Source organism: Anas acuta, chromosome 1 (assembly GCF_963932015.1).
Source record: "Anas acuta chromosome 1, bAnaAcu1.1, whole genome shotgun sequence".
Lineage (NCBI taxonomy): Eukaryota > Metazoa > Chordata > Aves > Anseriformes > Anatidae > Anas > Anas acuta.
Genome location: NC_088979.1, coordinates 41492867 through 41514070, shown reverse-complemented (window position 1 = coordinate 41514070; position 21204 = coordinate 41492867). Strand labels below are relative to the sequence as shown.

Here is a 21204-nt window from a genome sequence, read left to right as displayed (position 1 = left end):
TTCTATAAGGAGCAGCTGAGGAAACTGGGCTTGTTTAGTCTGGAGAAGAGGAGGCTGAGGGGAGACCTTATTGCTTTCTACAACCACTTGAAAGGAAGATGTGGAGAGCTGCGGGTCAGCCTCTTCTCACAGATAACTAGCGACAGGACTGGAGGGAATGGCCTCAAGTAGTGCCAGGGGAGGTTTGGGTTGGAAAGTAGGAGAAATTCCTTCTCAGACAGAGTAGTTAGGCATTGGAATGGGCTGCCCAGGGAGGTGGTAGAGTCACTGTCCCTGTAGGCGTTTAAGGCAAGGTTGAATGTGGTGCTCAGGGACATGGTTTAGTGGGTTATATTGGTGCTAGGGGGATGGTTGGATCAGATGATCTTGGAGGTCTATTCCAACCTTTATGATTCTATGATTCTATGTTGAATAAGATAAAATAAATGTTGCTATTCGCTTATTTTTGTAGAGTTCTCATAACATGCTTGTAGTTACGTCATAAAAATTCTACATCAAGGGACTAATTGCGATTCTAGCTATCTGCTCTGAAATTAACATATTTGCTTAGGTGTACCTAATAGGAAAATATTGTCCAGTTACTGTTTTCCTGAACACAGTGCTACAGCTATGTCTAATTTTATTTTATTTTATTTTTTTCTTATGACTTCACATTTAGTTTTACATGTATAAATTGCACTTTTATCATATAACATTATATAACCATACTAATAAACTGTGTATTATCTATGAAATGAGAAGGTAGGTACTTGTGAAAGGAGACAAAAGAAAAATCTATTTTTAGGTGAATGTCACACATCCTGTGACTGAGCTGCTGAGCTTTCACTTGCATTGGACAGTTTCATTATTCCTTAAATTGAATTAAAAAAGAAAAAAAAAAGCAAAAAAAAAGCTTTTCCCGTGTTAATCTCTGCCAAAATAATGAAAGATTAGTATAAAGTGTGAAATATATATTTCATGGGATTCAGTGCTAGTGTAAAAAAAAAAATATATCGCTTATTAGTTTATATAAATTCAATATTTTCTGATATGTAATTAAGACTATACCCTGATATTCAGCATGTAGAATTCCATCTTGTTTCCTGGAATTACCTGTTTGTACTGCAATTGTTATTTATCAGAAGATAAATGTGGAAAGGTGGAATAAAGTGGGAACAAAACTCTGCCATGGTCTATGTAATAAAATAAAGACAATAAAGACAATAAATGAAGCAGTCAATATGACTGAGGCCAAACACCTCTTTTTTTTTTTTTTTTTTTTCCAGATTCTCCTTTATATTTTTCGGTGGGAAAATGTATATCAACTATATATTTTTTTCTTTCAGAATTTTCTTCTGTACATTCTTGTTTTCTGTAAAACAGCAGAACTACAAATACCAAACCCATAAACCCAATATGTTAGAGAAAATTATAAAAACTTTCAATTATCAGGCCACATTCCTCATGGTCTATTTAAGAGCATTAGCATGACTATATAACCATAAAATTACAAGGCAAGGCTTTCCGTGGAAAAAAAAAAAAAAAAAGAAAAAAGAAAAATCCGTATCTAGAAAAACAAAGAAACACAAAGAGTTTCAGGGAAGTCTTTGGAAACTTATTATTCCTCTTTGCCATAGTACTTGGTCTCCTGAACATTTTACTACCTCTCAGAAGAGGTAGTAATATATATAATAGATATTTCATATTGATAATAAGAGACAGACAGGATTTATATAAGGCAAAATTATATTTGTTTTTAATGATATAATAGTAATACAAAGGTCTTATAAAAATGCTTTTATCTATAAATGTCTGTCCTTTATATACCTCACAACACTCATTTATGGCAGGTAAAAACCGTAGCTGATTTCAGGAGACTGAATTGAGTTACACAAAAATGAAATCACAAATTTATAACAATCAAATCTAAAGAAGGATTGGATTCAAACAGTGGTATGAGTGGTTCCTCACTGTCACATGCTAAGATTACCAACTTTTTGCACACTGATTATGCATATTTTCCAATGGAAATAAATAATGAAGTAGATAGTGAAGAGTAGTCCACTTCAGAAAAAAATGAGCCAACACAGCTGATACTGATGTTTTGTTTGGTAATTGTTGCTGAGATACAGTTTGTTTCAGCAAACACAGAAGATAACAGCAGTCTTGTTTGCAAGATTAAGGGGACTCAGAGAAGATCAGTAGTACCAAAAATAATGTGGAGAGGAAGGGAAAAAAGAAAATAAAAAGAAAAAGAAAAAAAAAGCTTGAGTTTGTAGTAGAAATTCTGTCTGTCGTTTGTCTTTTTGCCACATGATACTGCTTGTGTATGTAATATTGTGGTGGTTCCGCTCCAGTGGGCAGCTGAGCTCCACTACAACTGCTCTCTCACTCCCCCTCCTCAAAGAGGAATGGGGAGAAAATACAATGAAAAGGGCTCAAAGGTTGAGATAAGGACAAGGAGATCACGCAGTAATTATTGTAACGTGCAAAACAGACTTGGCATAGGGAGACAGTAAGATTTATTGCTTATTAGTAACAAGCTAGAGAAGTGAGAAACAAAGGAAAGAAACCAAAAACACCTTCCCCCCCATCCACCCTCTTCCACCTCCTCCCCCCCGAGCGGCGCAGGGGAACGGGGGAATGGGGGTTATGGTCAGTCTACAGCGCTTCTTTACCGCTCCTTCTTGGTCACTCTCGTCTCCTGTGCTGTGGGGTCCCACCCATGGGATACAGTCCTTGATGAACTGATCCGGCGTGGGCTTCCCACAGGCAGCAGCTCTTCCAGAGCTGCTCCAGATATGGGTCCGTACCACGGGGTCCATCCCTCAGAAGAAAACTGCTCCAACCTGGGTCCCCCATGGGCAGCAACTCCTGCCAGGTCACCTGCTCCTGCGTGGTCTCCTCTCCACGGGCCCGGCCCGGAATCTGCTCCGGCAGGGGTCTTCCACAGTCGGCAGCCTCAGTCGGTGCAGGGCCACCTGCTCCACCGTGGTCTCCTCCATGGGCTGCAGCATGGAACCCTGCTCCACCGTGGTACTCCATGGGCTGCAGGGGACTTCTGCTCCAGCGCCTGGAGCACCTCTCCCCCTCCTTCTTCACTGACCTTGGTGCCTGCAAGGCTGTTCCTCTCTCCTCTCACTCTCCCGGCTGCTGTGTGGTGCAGCGTTTTTTTTTTCCCTGTCTTAAATATGCTCTCACAGAGGCGCAAAACAACATCACTTATTGGCTCGGCTCTGGTCAACAGTGGGGCCCTTACCAAACATGGGGCAGCTTCTAGATCCTTCTCACAGAAGCCACCCCTATGGCCCCCTGCTACCAAAACCTTGCCACGTAAACCCACTACAAATATTATCTGAAACAATGGCTGAGCTGGGGCTAGGTTTCCCTTGTCTAAGGACAGACATGGAGTCCTCTGTGAGATGCCATAAAATAAGTAAGTTTTCCACATGAAAGGAAGACTTGAGAGCCTGGAATAATAGAATAATAGAATTGAATCATAGAATATCCCGAGTTGGAAGGGAGCCACAAGGGTCATCGGGTCCAACTCCTGACTCCACACAGGTCTACCCAAAAATTCCGACCACATGACTGAGAGCATAGTCCAAACCCTTAAACTCTGGCAGGCTTGGTGCCATGACTAAGACCCTGGGGAGCCTGTTCCAGTGCATGAGCACCCTCTCAGTGAAGGACCTTTTCCCATTATCCAACCTGAACCTCCTCTGTCTCAGTTTGAATCCATTCCTTCAGGTCCTATCACTGGTTATCAGAGAGAAGAGATCAGCACCTGCCCCTCCACTCTCCCATGTGAGGAAGCTGTAGGCCACGATGAGGTCTCCCCTCAGCCTTCTCATTTCCAGGCTGAACGCGCAAAGTGATCTTAGTCGCTCCTTGTATGTCTTCCCCTCTAGGCCCTTTACCATCTTTGTAGCTCTGGTTTTAATTTCTAAAATCCACCTAAAATCAGGACAGATCTGACTCAGTTGCCTAGACATAGGTATGTATTTACTGCTATCTTAGATACTTACTGCTATCTTAGATAGTGCCTGACCTCCATCTCTAGATGACCATGGGGTCTCCTGCAGGTATTGTTCTGTAATCATCTATCCTATAAGAATGTCTGAAGTTATTTTAGCTGTCTCAGGTGGTGTGTGTTTAGGTGTGAATTGAGTCTGGGGGAAGTCACTGCAGTCACCAAAACCAGAAGATTCAGATTCAGCTGACCAAAGATAGCTGTTTCCTATGGAGTGAGCTCAACAGTTCTCTAGAGCTTATTGGCTATATCCCTACTGCCTATAAAGGGAACTAAAATGCTTAGCTTACATTATAGGAAACTTAACTGAGACAAGCTGAATGTTAATGGGGACAGAATTAGAAAAGAAAAGATAAGCAAATAAGAGATGGGTTTCTGAAAATGAATCTGTTATTCTGAGATCAGTTTGCTTGCAAGGTTGACAGTGTACAGCCTAGTTTTCTGCTTCATTTTCTTGAGTGCATTACTTTCCAGTCCAGAATTATTTTCATTTATTATTATCATCTTTAGCTACCTAATTGTGCTACTAATGAATACAAATAATCCATTCATCACATTTTTACCTATCCACTTCAGTGTACAAATAATGGTTTGTTGTATAACTGCTGATTATTAGAGAAGGTAGCTCACATTATAGAAAATACGTGCTGAAATGTTGATTGTTGGGGAAACACCAAATTCTTTAATCAGTCTTTGAAATTATGAAAATGCATTGTTATTTTTGTTCCATCAGACTGTGATGAGTAAACATGAGACACCCTGAACACATTTTTTAAATATCTACTTACACTTGGAACTTTAATTTCAAATTTTTGAATGCTTATATTAGTACTATAGAACAGGAACAACATAGTTGGCTATTGAATCGCCTATTTGAGGGCACATGCGTGGAGTTTGAGCAGTTGATGTGAAGCATATACATTTCAAAATTACGTCCCTTGTGCTTGAAAGCCTTGAAAACACTACTCTCTCATCAACTTGGTGCAGCATGAATTGAAATGCAGTTTGAAAGCAATGTAGAGCTTCCAATTGCTGCTTTAGAAAGGGTTGTGCTGAATCTGGAATACTTTGCATAATTTAATTAATTATGCCACTAAAAACGATTTTCTCTCAATTTAAAGCAAACAGCTTTTATGAGGGTGAACTGCAGCACCCAGGGATATCAGGTGTCCAAGCTTTTAATCCTATTACAATGACTTGTCAGCTACTGATGGAAACTGGAAAAACGTAAGCCTCCAGCAGGGCAACAAGTGAAGAGGAAGAAGGCAACAAATTTTTAATACTCTTTGAAACCACTGTATGCATTAAGTCCAAATCAAATGTAGAAAGTGACAGAAGTGGTAGCTTGCACTTAATTGTACAGACGGTGAGTAGTGTCTAAGGAATAACACTTATTTTTCTTTGACATTAATGAAAATAACTGTTTCCTCTAAGAGGAAAATTGTTATGCTTAACTAATGTAAGAAACACACAGCAAATGGCCAAGACTATTTATTTTCATGTCTGTCCACTTAAAGTGTTAAGTAGTGCAGCAGCCTGTATTTTGAAAGTGGTTTCTAATGTTGTGGATTGGATTCTGTCTATGAATCATTTTCATTGTAAACAAATCTTGACAGATGATGCTGGACTACAACTATGAAGGAATCTAACTGACTAGACACTACCCTCAATACTTTGCTTTCTGAGACTTATCTATTCCAATTCAGTATTTGTTTTGGTATCCCTCTAAAATAATAGACATACAGTACTGTGGAAGTAGAAAGGAGTTCTGATTTTAAAAAAGATTTAATTTCTGGGCCACATAATCAGTGCCTAATTGGCAATCTATGACTGACTGTGCAAAATATTTTGACCAGGTTATGAAAGGTTACAGTAGAATTGACTCTATCTCCATATCAAACATCAGCATGTAACATGAAATTAATTGTAATGTAGATGGTCCTGTTAATAAATAGGAAAAATGTCTTATTACTAGGAGTTCACCAGCTCTATGAAATTGAAATGCAGAAAACTTCCATACTTATCATATTAACAAATATTTATGATACTTAATAATATATTCTACATATTGTATGTATTCATATATGTGTGGTACGTATGTATGTCATCATCTTTGGATGGGAAAGTTTTTTTTTTAAAGTGTTTAAAAGATTTGTAAAATGGTCTCTTTGTTAAGAATACTATAACTGTACATGTAAATTCAAGAACTTTGCTCCAGGTGTGAAATACATTTTACAAACTGAATATTCTTTTCTATTTTATTTTTGTTGTTTGTTTTTTAAGAATAACAGAAATAAATGCCCATAAATAAATAAATAAATAAATAGTTTTTTTTTTTTTTTTTTTTTTTTTTTTTTTTTCCAGTGGATGGTGAGGATTGGAGAGTTTGTAGCTACAAAAGGAAGACATATTGACACAGATTCATTTTACTTAAGCTATCTAAGTCTAATCCATTTGTAAACGCTTTCTCTGCATTTACTGTTAAGATTTAGGCAAGCCCAGAGGGCATTCATTCCATTTGTCTCTTATGTTCTTTCCTTCTTCATCTCTCGTATGTGTAGGCGTTACCTGGTTACTAGGCAGTACTGGTATTCATTTGAATTGCAGTATAGTCCCACTTGTGTTAAACTAGCCAACACACAGGGCTTATGCTGGCTTCACAGTAGATGCAGCAGGACAGACATCTGCATCCAGCATGAAATAAGAGCAGCATGGACAAGTCGGATGTACTCTGATACATTATTTGCCAGAGCAAAGTTCTTTCTTTGACCTTTATTTAACAGGTGCAAAGATTTAGATTGGGCTTGTTCCTGCTCAATACTTTTCAGATTTTTGGTGGCTGTTTTTCAATGAAGCCCTAAGTGCCATACAAAGAGCTTTATTATTTGTGTACATGTACCCAAAGATGGAATGAACAACTCTTTGGAACTACCTGTCTTCTTCTACTGAGTCCATATCAGCATCAACACCCACATCTTGGCTTACATTAAGTGAGGTGAACACATTTTCTGTTTAACTCTCATCTGTGGAGTCATATTTGGATGAATATTCAGAATAAATGAAATATAAATGTCACAGTGGCAATAAGCAGAAACTGTGCGAAAAAAAAAAATTAGATTTTTTTTTCAGCTAAGATTTAGCTCCTTTAATTATATATGTGTTTGAAAGTTGTTTCATGTGTTTTTTAGAGTCCCTGAGTTCTCAAAATACAAGAAAACATGTTTGCTTATTAGAGGTGATGATGAGATTCAAATCAGTTATTAACCAGCTCAGCTATATGCGTTGCATAAAGGTGGTGACAATTTTGTGTAAAATAGTAGAAGTATCTAATATAGTTGATCCTTTTCGTTGTTTCATAAAATTGCTGTATTTGAGTGTGGTAGAGTTAGGGCTGAATTTTTATTACCTTCTTCTGAACAATTTATACTGGGATTGAGACAGTATTGAGCTAATGAGTTAGAATTTATATTGAGCCTTAGCTGTCTTCATGAAGTAACTAGGGAAAGAAAATCATGGCAATAATGGAGTATTTTTCATTATAAACTATGTTGTACAACTTTTATAATCAGGTTTTTAATAGATGTAGAGAAATTAAATTGGAATTCTACCAACTTTTGTGCTTTTGTCATCCCATAAAATTGATGTTAAAAAATGTCAAGATCAATGTGCTTAATTTCTACTGAAGTAAGGAGGAGGTAGTATTAGTCCTGTTGCTTTCAAGGCCCTGCTGTTTATTAGGTAGTATGATGCAGAAAAGCATTCAGAAATATGCACTTCATTGTAACCTTCAATGCTAAATATAAGCTGAGTATAGATTAAATAGGTTTTGACTAATGTTATCCTGAAGTCCTTATCAAGAAAAAATCACATGAAAACAGCAGAAACATTGTCAGGAAGGTGAAATTGCACTCCATATGAAAAAGGAAGAGGTCAGATATTGCTGATGTGTATATTAATGCTGCTGGGAATTCATAGATATAGTGATTTATTGATATATTCAAACATTGTTTATTGATTTTATATGATAAATATACAAACATACAATAGTCTATGGATTTCTTCATATGTGTAGACATATATATACTCAATCTGAGCATTACACATGAATATGTACAATAAATAATGTCTTAAGAAAGGATTTTCCATTTCTACTATACAAAGCCATACAGGTTAATAGTTTTTATTGTCCCTTAATTCTGTTGTTCCATTTAGCTCTGTGTGTATTTTTTATCAGGGGCCCAGCAAAAATGCTCAACTACATGAACTATTGCTCGTCTCAACCCTTTTTTTGTCCACACTTTTCCTTGCTGTTAGTCCATTCCACTAAAAAGAGACTGAAGGAATCAATTAATATTTCCTTACATTTTAATTAATAACGCAAAATAAAAATTTAATATACAACAAGAAAAGGTCACCCAAGCATGTTCAATAAATGAATATTTTAGTTAATTCCTATAATGTTTGTTCATTCAAAAGTACAGGAAGAAATATGAATGTAGTTTAAATTTTAATTGGATTAATAGACAAAACTTTTTTTTTATATAATAAACATATAAAACAAATGCCACATATGTTTTTTATTTACTATGAATGGCAAAAGTATATGTAAAAACATTAATACATCAGACAAAAAGTTTGTGTGATTGAACACCACTATAATACTTTTAAGTCTGTTCTAACTCAAATTAATAAGTTATCCTTGCATATCTTTTTTTCAGCAGATGAAAAAAAAAACAAACACACCACCACCACCATAAATAAATAAATAAATAAATAAACACACAACACCACTACCAACAACAACAGAAAAGAAAAATAAATTGCCCTTCTCCCAGCCCACATATTGAATAAATAAATAAATGAAAATTGCCACTTGCAAGGAAGGTTAAATTGCTGGCCTTCCTTGCAGATTCAGACATTAAAAATTTGGAGTTTTCCTTCATCCAAATAATATATATTCATTCCCAACAGGCAGCAGTGATGGTTCTTGGGATAAAGAAAAACTTCAGTCTCCCCCCACCCAGGGATCACAGTCCTCTGTTAACCACCCCAACTTGCCTGGACAGCATAATGTTCCAGTTAGCCATCCTCTCAACCCTCTTCAACAGAATCACCTTCTGCCAAATGGTACGGGTTGACATCTTTCAGCACTAACATCAGTAGTCTTCCAATTCCTGTCTTGATTTTGTGTTTACATAAATAGGCTATCAAAAAGTCAAAGTTATGGGGGATATTGGAATACTTTCTTCAAAGTTCTAGCTGGGGAAGTGGAGTTGATAAAGAACAAATATGTATGCAATAAAATTGATACTTAAAGTAATTATTAACCAGTGTGTAAGTGGCATGGTAATGCATTGCTAAGTCACTTTACAGCAGATACTAGAAAAGATAATAAACAGCCTTTGCTCATCAATGACACTGTACAACATTACACTGATATGAACAAACTAAGATGTCTAATAGCCTCTACTTGTATCTAAAAACCCTCCATGGTTGCTAGTGATTTACATGTGCACATCCCAGAAAAGAAAAGATGCATTGCTGCTTTGTCTTGATATGGGACCCATCTTGTCATCCATAAGTTGAGTATTGTCCATGAGGAGAAAACAGAAAAAAAAACAATGTATTTATATATATATATAAAAAAAATATATATATATAGAGAGAGAGAAAAGAAGTAATCCTATTTTCATTTATTTTTTCCCCACCAGGACTGGAACTTCCTTTTATGATGATGCCCCACCCATTAATTCCTGTGAGCCTACCTCCAGCATCTGTCACAATGGCTATGAGCCAGATGAATCACCTTAGTACCATTGCCAACATGGCAGCAGCAGCACAAGTGCAGAGTCCTCCATCCAGAGTTGAGACATCTGTTATTAAGGTAAGTATATTAAAAATAAAGTAAAATAAATCTAGCACAGCCAGAGCCATCATAAGTATTACAAGGATGGGTAGGTGTCAGATCTTATAAGGTAAGTCATAAAGTCAATATGTAGCTCTGAGAACAGTAGGCTACTGGTCACTAGTTCTACCTTCTCCTCTCCCATATCATAAGTATTAAAATAATGCTCAAGCTGAAGCACTTTTCATACAGAATACACAGCTTTCTGGTTTCTCATATTTAATAGTCTGTAATCTAATGGCATGTTCCTCAAGATAAAGTAAGACATGATTTCATTGTTAAATTAGAACAAACAAAGATGGAGTCTGTCTGTTCTTCCAATTTGTAATTCTAAGCATTTGAACTGAAATGCTGCAAAGTATCTGAAGGCTGAAAGGCTTAATACTTTGTCTCTAAATTGCCAAATGCTGGAACAGAATGTAATAAAGTTACACAGAACAGACCCAATAATCTCCAGGTCATAATAATAGTACTGTAGAGAACTCTCAATCTGAAAATATCTACCCATTTTAGGTTTTATTGCCTATAAGAGTAGCAGTCTAGCCCCTTCTCCATCCCAAATCAATTTGGTCAGAGATTTATTTAGCAGAGGCATGGAATCTTCTCTCTTTTTGACTGAGGATGATCTGTATTTATTTTAAAAGCTTTTTTTATCTTACTACCAGATATTTATTATTTGATTTGACATTAATTCAGATATTTACATTTTGCATTTTTATCCTTCTTTAGTTCTAATACACAAGATACAAAAAGAATTGTGTGCTAGTTACTTTTGTGCTATTACATAACTTCCTTACATTAGAAAGCAAACAAACAAATGAACAAAATAAATAAATAAATTTTATTTGGTTATTTGACATTTTACAACTATATTGGAAATCTGTCATTTAACACAATCCCTTTGACAAGATCTGGGTAAATGTAAAATCTTTTGGACCTTCAAATCAGGAGCTACAAAAGTTTTGATGGAGGAGCACGTGCAAAAGTACACTTGAAAATTATGAATTTAGCAACAAAACTTTGTTTTCACTATTTTTCCTAGTATTTCCCTCTCTTTCATCATCTGTGAGCTATTTTATTTCATATAAAAGAATTCAAAATTTGATCTTCACTAGTATTTTTAACTTTCTGTTCAAAACTTTGACAAAAATTTGCATTTGGAATGCAACATAGCTCCCAGGTTATGAGAAAAAAAACACAAAAACAAAACAAACAAACAAACAAAAAAAAAAAAAAAAAGAAAAACACTTCTGTGGAAAGTAGGCTGTAGGAAGTGGGCCTGGTGTGTTCTTAGATCTAAACCAATTATGGGAAGATGACGACCCTGGAAGCACTTAACTGAGATGTAACTCTTACTCATCTAATTTAAATCTGTCTAATAGGTTTAAAAATATTGGACTCTGAAAGAGAGACTTTGTCATTATGTAATTATGTATATTATTTTAACCATAGACAGCGCCATACCAGATTTTCCTTATCCCAGAGTTCTTTAACTTCTAAACAGGCTCACTCTTGTAGCTCATTTAGGTAGAAAGACAATTTTGGTCTAACCTAGGTGAAGAACTTAAAAATACCCAGAAAATTTTGATTTTCAGTTTGAATTATTTTAGGAGCATTTTGTAACGTTTTTTCCCCCCTAAATCTTGATTGTTTAAGCATATGCTTGTATAAATAATCAGCACTATTTATCATCTCTTTGTCTTTTCTTATATACCTATGAAAATTCAACAGTTCTTTATTTATGCTACAAAAATCTTCATCATAGCAACCAACTTTTGTGCAGCTCCTCTCATAACATTTTGCACATTATTTAACAAAACAGGTTTGATGTTCCCATCTGGTTTGCACATAACGGGTAACTGGAAAGACGTGGATTTATAATTAAGTGTTTTTAAATGGCCAAATTAACTTATGTTCTTTTTTGAAGCGCATTCTCACTCAGAATTGAAATACATTTTTTTTTTTTTAATGTTTATACATTTAAGTTCATGGTTAAGGGACATTTACATAGAACCTGACGGAGACACTATCTAAGCACTGCTGTATCTTCAGTCAAGACCTGTAGCATACTACCCACTATACATTTATATTAAAGGTAAATATATAAATAAAAGAGTGATAAACTGCCATACAAAACTCACATCTTGCTGCATATAATTATTTCAGTAATTCTTTAAGGCTCGGGAACTTATACATACTTTTCTACTCTTCAGCATCTTTGTGGTACACCATAACTCTAGATTCATGTCCTCTGCTTTTGCCTAGGAAAGATGAATATGGTCATGTGGATAGAGAGAACACAGCCTATTATGCTCCTATTTTTTAATACTAAACAGGATTGAAAACAAAACCTGATCAACATAAAAACACAAGGTCATTGTTTGGGGGATTTTCTTCCCATCAGCATGGAAATAACATTGCTGGAAATTTACCGTTCCCTCACTAGAAATAATCAGAGGCTGTGAGTTTAGTGCCTGTTGAATTATATGCACTGAGAAGTTGAGAAGCAAACTTCAATCAGCATACTTTCGGAACCTTACACTAGCAATGAATAATAGCTTTTACTACAACTAAAATAAATATTTTAGAGAATAGATCTAAGTGAGAAGGTCAAACCTGCTTTTCCTTTATTTTTGTAGGAATGGATAAATAGTGAAGTTGCTCTCTTTTACAAGAATGTTTGTTATTAGAATAATATTTTCCTTATACTGCTACATTTTTAGGCTCTTTGGCTTTGTTTTCATTATCTTCTGAATCGATCTTTTAACCTTGGTTTACTTAAATACTTTTCCTCAATTACAATTTTCCAGAAGCTGATTTAAAAGGACTGTGAATCACTCATCGTTAAGTTAACCTTTATAACCTGAAATGTCAGTGTAGATTTGAAATTAGAGTACTATATAAGTTTAAACTTTGAAGTTAGATAACCTATGAGAAATTTCTACTCTGAAAAGTATATCCAGAGTTACTATATCTAATTAAGTAAATGGAAATGAAATTCAGTCTTAGAAAACAGGAGTCTTCAGCTTATAAATTTCCTGGTTTACTGGATACTAGAACTGTGAACAGTGCCACAGTGGATGACTTGCTGACCTTTTTTTCCAATTCACTGAGTTCACAGTTAGTGTTGTTATCTTTAAACTCACAAAGCTTAAAATGCCTTTCTATTACTGGGTAATATTTAATTTCTTCATGATAAAAAGGTGGAATAAAGCTGAGATCATTTATAGCCAAACATTTTATCCTGCTGTGTTCAGGAGATGAGACAAAGGCTAAATTATAAGGGAAAACTTAGAAAGCAACACTTTTTTTTTTTTTTTTGGCAATGAACTCTGAGCTCTAAAATCTTCAGAATTATATTTCAGAATAGTTTTTTGCCCTTTCGAACATAAGACAAACATTAAATGTTTTGTGATGGAATGTTTAGATATATGAGTTGGATGAATAAGAGGAGAGCAACAACAACCAGGGAAAGCAGACTGTGACAGCAATGAATAGCGGTGTGACAGCTGTGACCTGGGGATGCTTTAGATATGAGGTGGCTTTCATCACCTGTTTTCAAAGGCTCGGATTGTTAGCAGTTTCACTACATCATATATATATATATATATTTTTCAGTCAGTAGAAAGATATATGAAAATATAGAGGACATGCCTTATATTAATAGCAACATGAAAAATTCTACTCTGATAGTTAGAACAGAGCAGAATTCCAGAATTAAAAATTGCACTTTGTCCATGAAATATTACTAATAGTTATGGGAAAAAATAAGAATACAGTGGGAAAAACAAAAAAAAAAAAACAAATCAAAAAACACAAAACATACACACACACACATACACACAAAGTAAAGAATAACTTCATTTGAAAAAGTAACCATTGGCATAGTAGGTTTCCACTGTATATTAAATACATGAAACTAAATTTTTCTAATTCTCTAAATATGTCACAGCTCTGGTTGCCTTCTTGTCATCCAACAGCAGAAATTGACAATGAAATTAATAAACTAAGATAGTAGATGACAGTTGATTTTATAGGCTGATATGAATTTTTATTCTGATATGAAATTTTATTTTAACATTCTTTTAACATTCTACTTTTCCATCTTTCACTGAAAATATATGTGTATTACTATTAACATATTTGATGTTCCTATATATTTTTTTGCCTGTAATTGCTGCCAGAAAGTCCGAATAATAGACCAAGAGAAGAAATACTAAACTGCTATACAATGACATAGGAACAACATACATTTACAATTGAGAATGGTAGTGAGGAAGTTCAGAGAGTGGACCTGAAAGGAAGATGATTGTAAGAAAAAAATGAACAGGTTCACTTCATTGAGGGTGTAGACAGCAGAGAAAGAGACTGTAGAAGTCTTCTATGACTACTGTATAAATAGCCTTGAGTGTAGTGCAGAGTTTTAAACCTAAAATATATTGGCCACAGTATTTCAGTGTAGAAGAGTTTACTGATAACTTATTTTCCAGTTATGGAAAAAGTGTTTTTTATTTTTTATTTTTTAATTTTTATTTTTTATTTTATTTTTTTATTTTTTAATGGTATTAGTTAAATTATCTCTTAAAATTGGCTGACACACCACCCCGTAGAGAAAATGGCATAGGAAGTACCCTAAAAATACAATTAGACATCCTGGATAGAAAACCATTCCACTTCACTGTTGTTACTAATAAAGTCAATTTTCCTGTACTATAAACTGAAGAAGACTGCCAGAATTGTCTTCTGATATCAGACTGAAAATATATACTGAATATACTGAAAAATCTTTAAAAGTGTCTCTCTGGATGCAATGAATAAAATAACATCCAAAGCCATAACATCCATTAGATAACATTCATTAAAGGACCATCCTCAAATTTCAAAAGACAATGTCAGGAAATGCTAGAATGCCCCTGCAACTTTAAAGTTATGACATTGCATTTCGTAGTGTTATGGTAAAATTTTAAATTCACAATCACATATTATATTTTACCACAGGACCCCTACCTCTTTCAGTAAATGGTTAGTTGTTCAGAATTTGATTTTTTTTTTTTTTTAAATCAGTGTCTGTCTCATTTAACTCGCTTTTTTTTTTTTTTTTTTTCTGAATCTGGTGTGGAATGCAGAAGTTTCCTATGGACACTTCTGTGCCTTACAGAAACATAACACGCAAAGAGCGGTGGATACATATTTGCAACATGAAGTATACTATATTCATTTTACAGAAAATTATTGAGACCAAAATAGTTATATGCCAAATTGCAAAAAATGAACTTTTTTGAATGCTTATTGAGAAAAGCCTGATTTTTCAGATAACTTATTATTTCTAGAGACATTTGCGTGTTGTTACTTGAAAGTAATTTTCTTCAATTTGTGAATGAAGCTATTTTCATTTCTTCATTATCTGATACATATGACATAACAATTCTTTGTATAAAGAGAATTTTGATTTAATATATATAAAAAAAAACGTAAATAGTGGTACATATTTACTGCTACTACTAATAAAGAAAATACTCTAAGTAGTCTAGAATAAATCTAAGAACACTTACAAGCTCCTGAAATATCTAGCTTTAGATGTTTAGACTGGAAAAACAATTAATATTTAATTTTCTTTTTGTTGTGACCACAAAGAATAGTACATATTAAAATTGTACTTAAGAACTTGTGCATAATAGAGAAAATCACCAAGCTAGTCAGAATCTTTCTTTCTTTAAGTTAACATAAATATGTATACGAACACTTCTAGTACTGTTTGTTCATTTAGCGTAAGAAGATCTTACAGATTGTTTTATGGACTTAGAGGATGGTTCCTGTGTACCTGGCATGTAACTGGGAATAATGTCTTTGTTGGTATAATACGGGATTCTATTGCTGTTTAAACAGTATGCTTATGTGAAGTGATTTGTGTAAAGCAAATATCTGCAGATAAATGTCTCACATGATACAGAGAAGGTAGTATATATTTTTTTTCTGCTTGTCAATTTGCATATATGTAACAGAGAACTATGTATGTGATGTAAAATTAATTTGATTTAAAATGACCATGAGGTACAATGGATGGGATTCATTTTGCTGTCTTCTAAGGCACAACTCATTGAACCTTTTTTAGATATCTACTTTATAGAGTGAAGTGAATTGTACCTTGAAGGATAAATGTATGGAAAAACGATAAGCCTAAGGTGAGAAGCTCAGATGTAGATATTTGTACTGTAGACAACTACATTTAGCTAAATGAATCTCATTCTTGTTGTTTGGCTGGATCTACAGTTTTGATTGACCTTGTGGAATGAATTCATACCACTGCTTCTTATTCTTAAATGTTTTTATTTTTCAAGTAAGACCTGATTTTCAGAGAAAGAGAGGGGGAAAAAATGAAGAAGTCTGTCCAACCTGCCAATAAGAAAGTGATAATTCAATTTGAAGAAGTTTTTTGCATGTCTATGTGTTTGCATGTTGCATACATAAATGCCTATGTGCATTGTATACCATAGAGGAATATATAGGAATACGTATATATATATATATTCATATAGTCCAAATACGTATTTTCCAAGGCAAAAAAGAGTTGAGTTTGAATTCAGTTGAAAGGATACATTCAAATAAGAAGTGGTTCCAAAATAGTTGTCAGGACATTTTAATGAGAACACACAGAATCCAGAAGCTCAGTGACACTTCCAGAAATGATCCTGCTTCGGCATTATTGTAATACCAGCTGCTGCTCTGGTTTCACTACGACAGCCAGCCTTTCTCTCTCTCTCTCTTTTTAAATCTGTTGTGGCCTGTGAAACTCACCACCTGGCTATGCTTTATGTACAGACCATGATTTCAAGGGATTTGGTTGAAATAATAGTTAAACTATTACTTGTTAGTCTGTTTTTCCTTCTAGCCAGTTAACTTCTGCTGATATTCCCAATGATCATGCAGTAAACAGAGAAATAAAATCAAACAAATCTATAGTCTTTTTGTCTATTAATCACTTTCTACATTTTGTGGTATCAGTTATCAGTAAGGTAGAAAAAAATGAAAAAATACAGATTAAAAATATCAAAAATAGAAAGAAAAAATGCAAATATTATAACAAAAACCTCAATAGTATAATTAATGACAATAATGACAACATTTGAAGTTGTGAATTTTGATTGGGATTAGAAACGTATAATAAAAGAATAGAAAAAAAGACAAGACAACATTTGCATCAGTGAGATATCAGCAAGATCAGATAAGCTGATAGTGCTATTCAAAAACGGAAACAGAAAATAAAAATGTATAGCATTCAGACAGTTTGAATGAACACCAATTTTATAGTAATGACCAAGGAAGTTAGGAAATAATTATTAACATCTTGTACTTCTTCAGACTAAACATTAATTTGGAGTCTGATAGCACTATAGGCTAAAGCTCAAGGAAAGATAAAACTGTAAAAGCAAAATGTCCTGTTTACAAGGAATATAAAAAAGAGCTGAGAGATTCACTTCTTTCAGTCTTTCAACTAGTACAATATCAAGTAAGTATGTCATTTCACAAGAAAGCCATTCCTGACATAGATGTCAATTCACGTTCAAAATGGGTCAATTAGTTAACGAAAGAGTAAGAAGCTGTGCTTTGGTCATTTGGAAAGAGATGATTATAATTTTATCACAAAAAACAAACAAACAAACAAAAAACTATTTTTAATTTTGAAAATTAACAGTGTATGGAACATTTTTTGTCATGTATCCTTCCCCCAGTAGGAAGTCACCCAAACTATTGAAAAGTATGACATTGGACATGATTTTGTCTTCTGCATGACTTAAAAAAGAAATGTCCTTAAAAGAGTTTGCTCAACACTGAAGAGCATCAAGAAAGGTGAATAGTATTAATAATGATGTATCTTTTCAGATAATCTCAGTTGTATGTCTAAAACTCAGTCTGTGCCTAAATTTAAAGGATGACTAAGCCCAAGAGATGAGTCTTATGGAGAAGCAGATTAGAACAAAAGAGAAAGACTAAAATTACCTGTGGGAGAGAAATATGCAGAAGATTTTAAAAAATAAAAATAAAAATGGATGGCTATTGGAGGTAGTCACATTCAAATTTTATTAGAATGATTCTGGAATTTTGTCACTAAGGAATGGGAATGGTGAAGAATAAAAGAACGTTTGTGGGAAGGCTGAAGTGGTGAAAACCTAGAAGGTATACTTCCTTGTCCATCATTTTAGGAGCAGATTAATTAATCCTATACGTATTACCTGAAATATATAATTTAGGATAGTGATAAAGGGACCAACAGTTGAACTCCATCAGCTTTACCTGCTGGTAGGTATTTGGGTAAGACTTCTGGTAAAGTTGCACTTTCGAAAGAATGAAGACATGCTGCTGGAGCAAAAAAAAAAAAAGATTCAAATAGATTTATGTTGAATAACTACTTTTTAGTACCTGGTAAGAAGGAAAAAGCATATATAAGGAAGAAATGTGTATGGTGTTCTGGTTACCATATTGGTACCATTCTGGTTCTAATATTTTCAGATAACTCTTAATAAGAACTTACTTAGGAATGAGATCTAATCTTTGCGTCTATGCAAAGAGCTGTTTGAAAAATGTAGAGGAGTTTTGATAAGTACAGCAAGACATTTCTGTTTTACTTGGACAGACTGAGACAGTTGTGGGTCATGTTCTTGAAAAAAACAAACAATAATAATAAAACAAACAAAAAATAAAAAATAATAATAATAATTAAAAAAACAACAACCACCTTTTCACAAGAACAAGAACTGTTATTTATAACATGGACTTGATATTGAGGGTCTGTAACTTGTAATATCAACGGGGTAAGTGGGGTAAGAACACAGCTGTCCCTGTAGTGAACGTTCCAAGTATGGTAGAAGAATTTTTGGAAGAGTTAAACATGAGATTCTTAAATACTTAGAATTCATTATTTGTAAATAATTGTAAAGAATATTGAAATAAATTTGGCTCTAAATCTCTGAATTTGTCCCTTATAAGTGCATCGTTCATTTGCTTATTATAGCCTCCATTTCTGATGCCTGAGTATTTTGAAATGTCGGCTCAACATACCTTAAATTGCAACATATGCACTACATTGTTCACACTACGTTTTCTCATGAGTAAGCAAGCAAAGAACGGAGAAAAAGTTGGTTAGTGGGGATTATATTTTCCAAGTGATAAATAATTCTGCATTTCTTGTTTTCTAGTAAATACTGAGTTTTAGGATCTATTCATCTTGTCAGCCTATATGTAAAGGATGTTTTTACATCTTGCTGCCACCTGGATTTTTTGTAGGTTCTGCATGTCAATTTACTATGGACATCTCAAAATTCTTCTGTGTCTCAAATGGCACTGAATATCTGCATGTGAGCAGTTGAATTAAACCATAGGTATCTTGTTTTGGATGAGGCTACACTGGCTTTACTGTGTATATCTCAATTGTCTGAGACATTTGCACCTTCATCCTGAATATGGTTGTCTCTGAAGTTTCATATCTATCTAATGTGTCAAAGCTGCATTTAGATACCAACAAACAGATTTGTCTATTTCAAACTGAACCCCTCATGGTTTTCTTCTTATAACTACATTTTTAGCAAAACATTTGAAATAAAGTCACTCAATTTCTTTTTGTTTGTTTGTTTGTTTGTTTTGTTTGCTAGAAGACAACTACTGTAATGACATTACAAGCCAACACCAGATTCTCTAGAAATATTTTTAATTAAGTTGAATTGAGTTTGTCCTAAGAATGAAGAAGTTTTAGGAAAAATAATGGATAATGGACCATATCCTAGATATTTTCTATTGCCAGGATTTTAACACCAAAAATAATTCTTTATTTTTTTCTTATTTATACAAAAGTGACATTTAGCAGATGTTACAAAAAAAGTTCTGATCATCTGAATTACTTATCGAATACATTTTTGCACATTTCTTTTTCTGAGAAAATTTAAGTGAAATAATTCTAAATGTAAAGTTAATATTTTACCACAGACAGAATCCATCTTTTATACACAAAAATCTGTAGTAAGGAAGACAGTTTATATTGATATTCCAGCACCATTAGTTTATCATTGTGACTTTTTAGAGCTACAGAGGATTTCATTATATTATTAGCAGAATTTCCATTTATTATTGCAGCTAGTTTTGATAAAGACAAAAAATTGCTATGGACTATACTATTGATTGTTGAATTATGAAGCAAGGATATAAAAAATGAGTTAAGTTATTCAATTAATTCATTCCCCATTTCTGCAATCCTATTTCTTGTTAGGTTAAAGGGTATTCTAAAAATGAATTGATAAAGCCAGTATATGTATTTTTCTCATAGAGTTTTTCTGCTATGTCATATTATATGTGAATAAAACTCATTATCTGTTTTGTTTGCATGATAATTATATTTTTCTGTCCTGTGCATTCTTTTTGGTCTCTCCATCTCATAATACATGCTGTAAAAGTGCACATAAATAAATAGGATAAACAAATTAAGCTGTTTAAATAAATTAATTTACTCTGCAACTCTGTATTCAAATCTTACATGCTCACTGGATTTCATTTTAATGAAACCCTTCTAAGAACAATATATTGCATGCCAAACAGTGAAATTATATATTAAATGAATGATTAGATATACTGTGTTTCAATTTATACCAAATCTGTACACTGTGCATGCTTAAATCCGCTTAAATCTAAAGAAATAAATCTTCTACATTTGGAAAACATCTTAACTATAATCCTCCTCTTGAATTCCCAGTTCATGGACATATAAATACAATCAAAGTCATAATAAGCCTAGAGCTATGATGCAGTTAAACTATCCTCATCAATGTTTTTGACTTAAAAATCCTAGTCTATTAAAGTGGAATCCACTTGAATGTCTTGATACATTGCTCTGAAAGGTCTTCTTCCACTTCATCAATAAGCCCATTGAATCCCTTTGTAATCACAATCTCAAGTTTAGCAAATATTTATTATAAAGCTTACCTGGATCTATTGATTACTATTGATAGTTTTGTTGCTGTTTCATAGCATTCAACAATGCATTAAACGAAATAAATATTCATCTACCTATTGTGCATGAAGAGCAATGACTGCTGCTAAAGTGTTTTCTCTTCAGAAAAATAAACAAACATCTTTAAGACATTTGCATCAGGAAGCTTTCATATATGTTATTAAACATATTGTGTATTATTTCATTATTGAAAGCTTTTAAGGAGTTGAGTGTATACAGCCACTTTGTTAGTTTCATTAGAAACCAGAATTTCAATTGGAAGGAAGGAAGGAAGGAAGAAAGGAAGGAAGG

At 33.8% G+C, this 21204-nt stretch overlaps 1 protein-coding gene across 7 annotated transcripts in view; it reads left to right on the top strand.

Moving 5' to 3' along the window:
• Positions 1-21204, top strand: part of DACH1 (dachshund family transcription factor 1) — a 368409-nt gene that overhangs the window by 237075 nt on the left and 110130 nt on the right. For 4 of the 7 annotated variants that reach the window (XM_068675974.1, XM_068675983.1, XM_068675993.1 and 1 more), the window contains exons 4-5: positions 8984-9139; positions 9724-9896. In XM_068675974.1, coding sequence (XP_068532075.1) covers positions 8984-9139; positions 9724-9896 — 329 coding nt within the window. The remainder of the gene's footprint in view (positions 1-8983; positions 9140-9723; positions 9897-21204) is intronic. The other 3 variants (XM_068676018.1, XM_068676013.1, XM_068676027.1) reach the window with 1 other exon arrangement.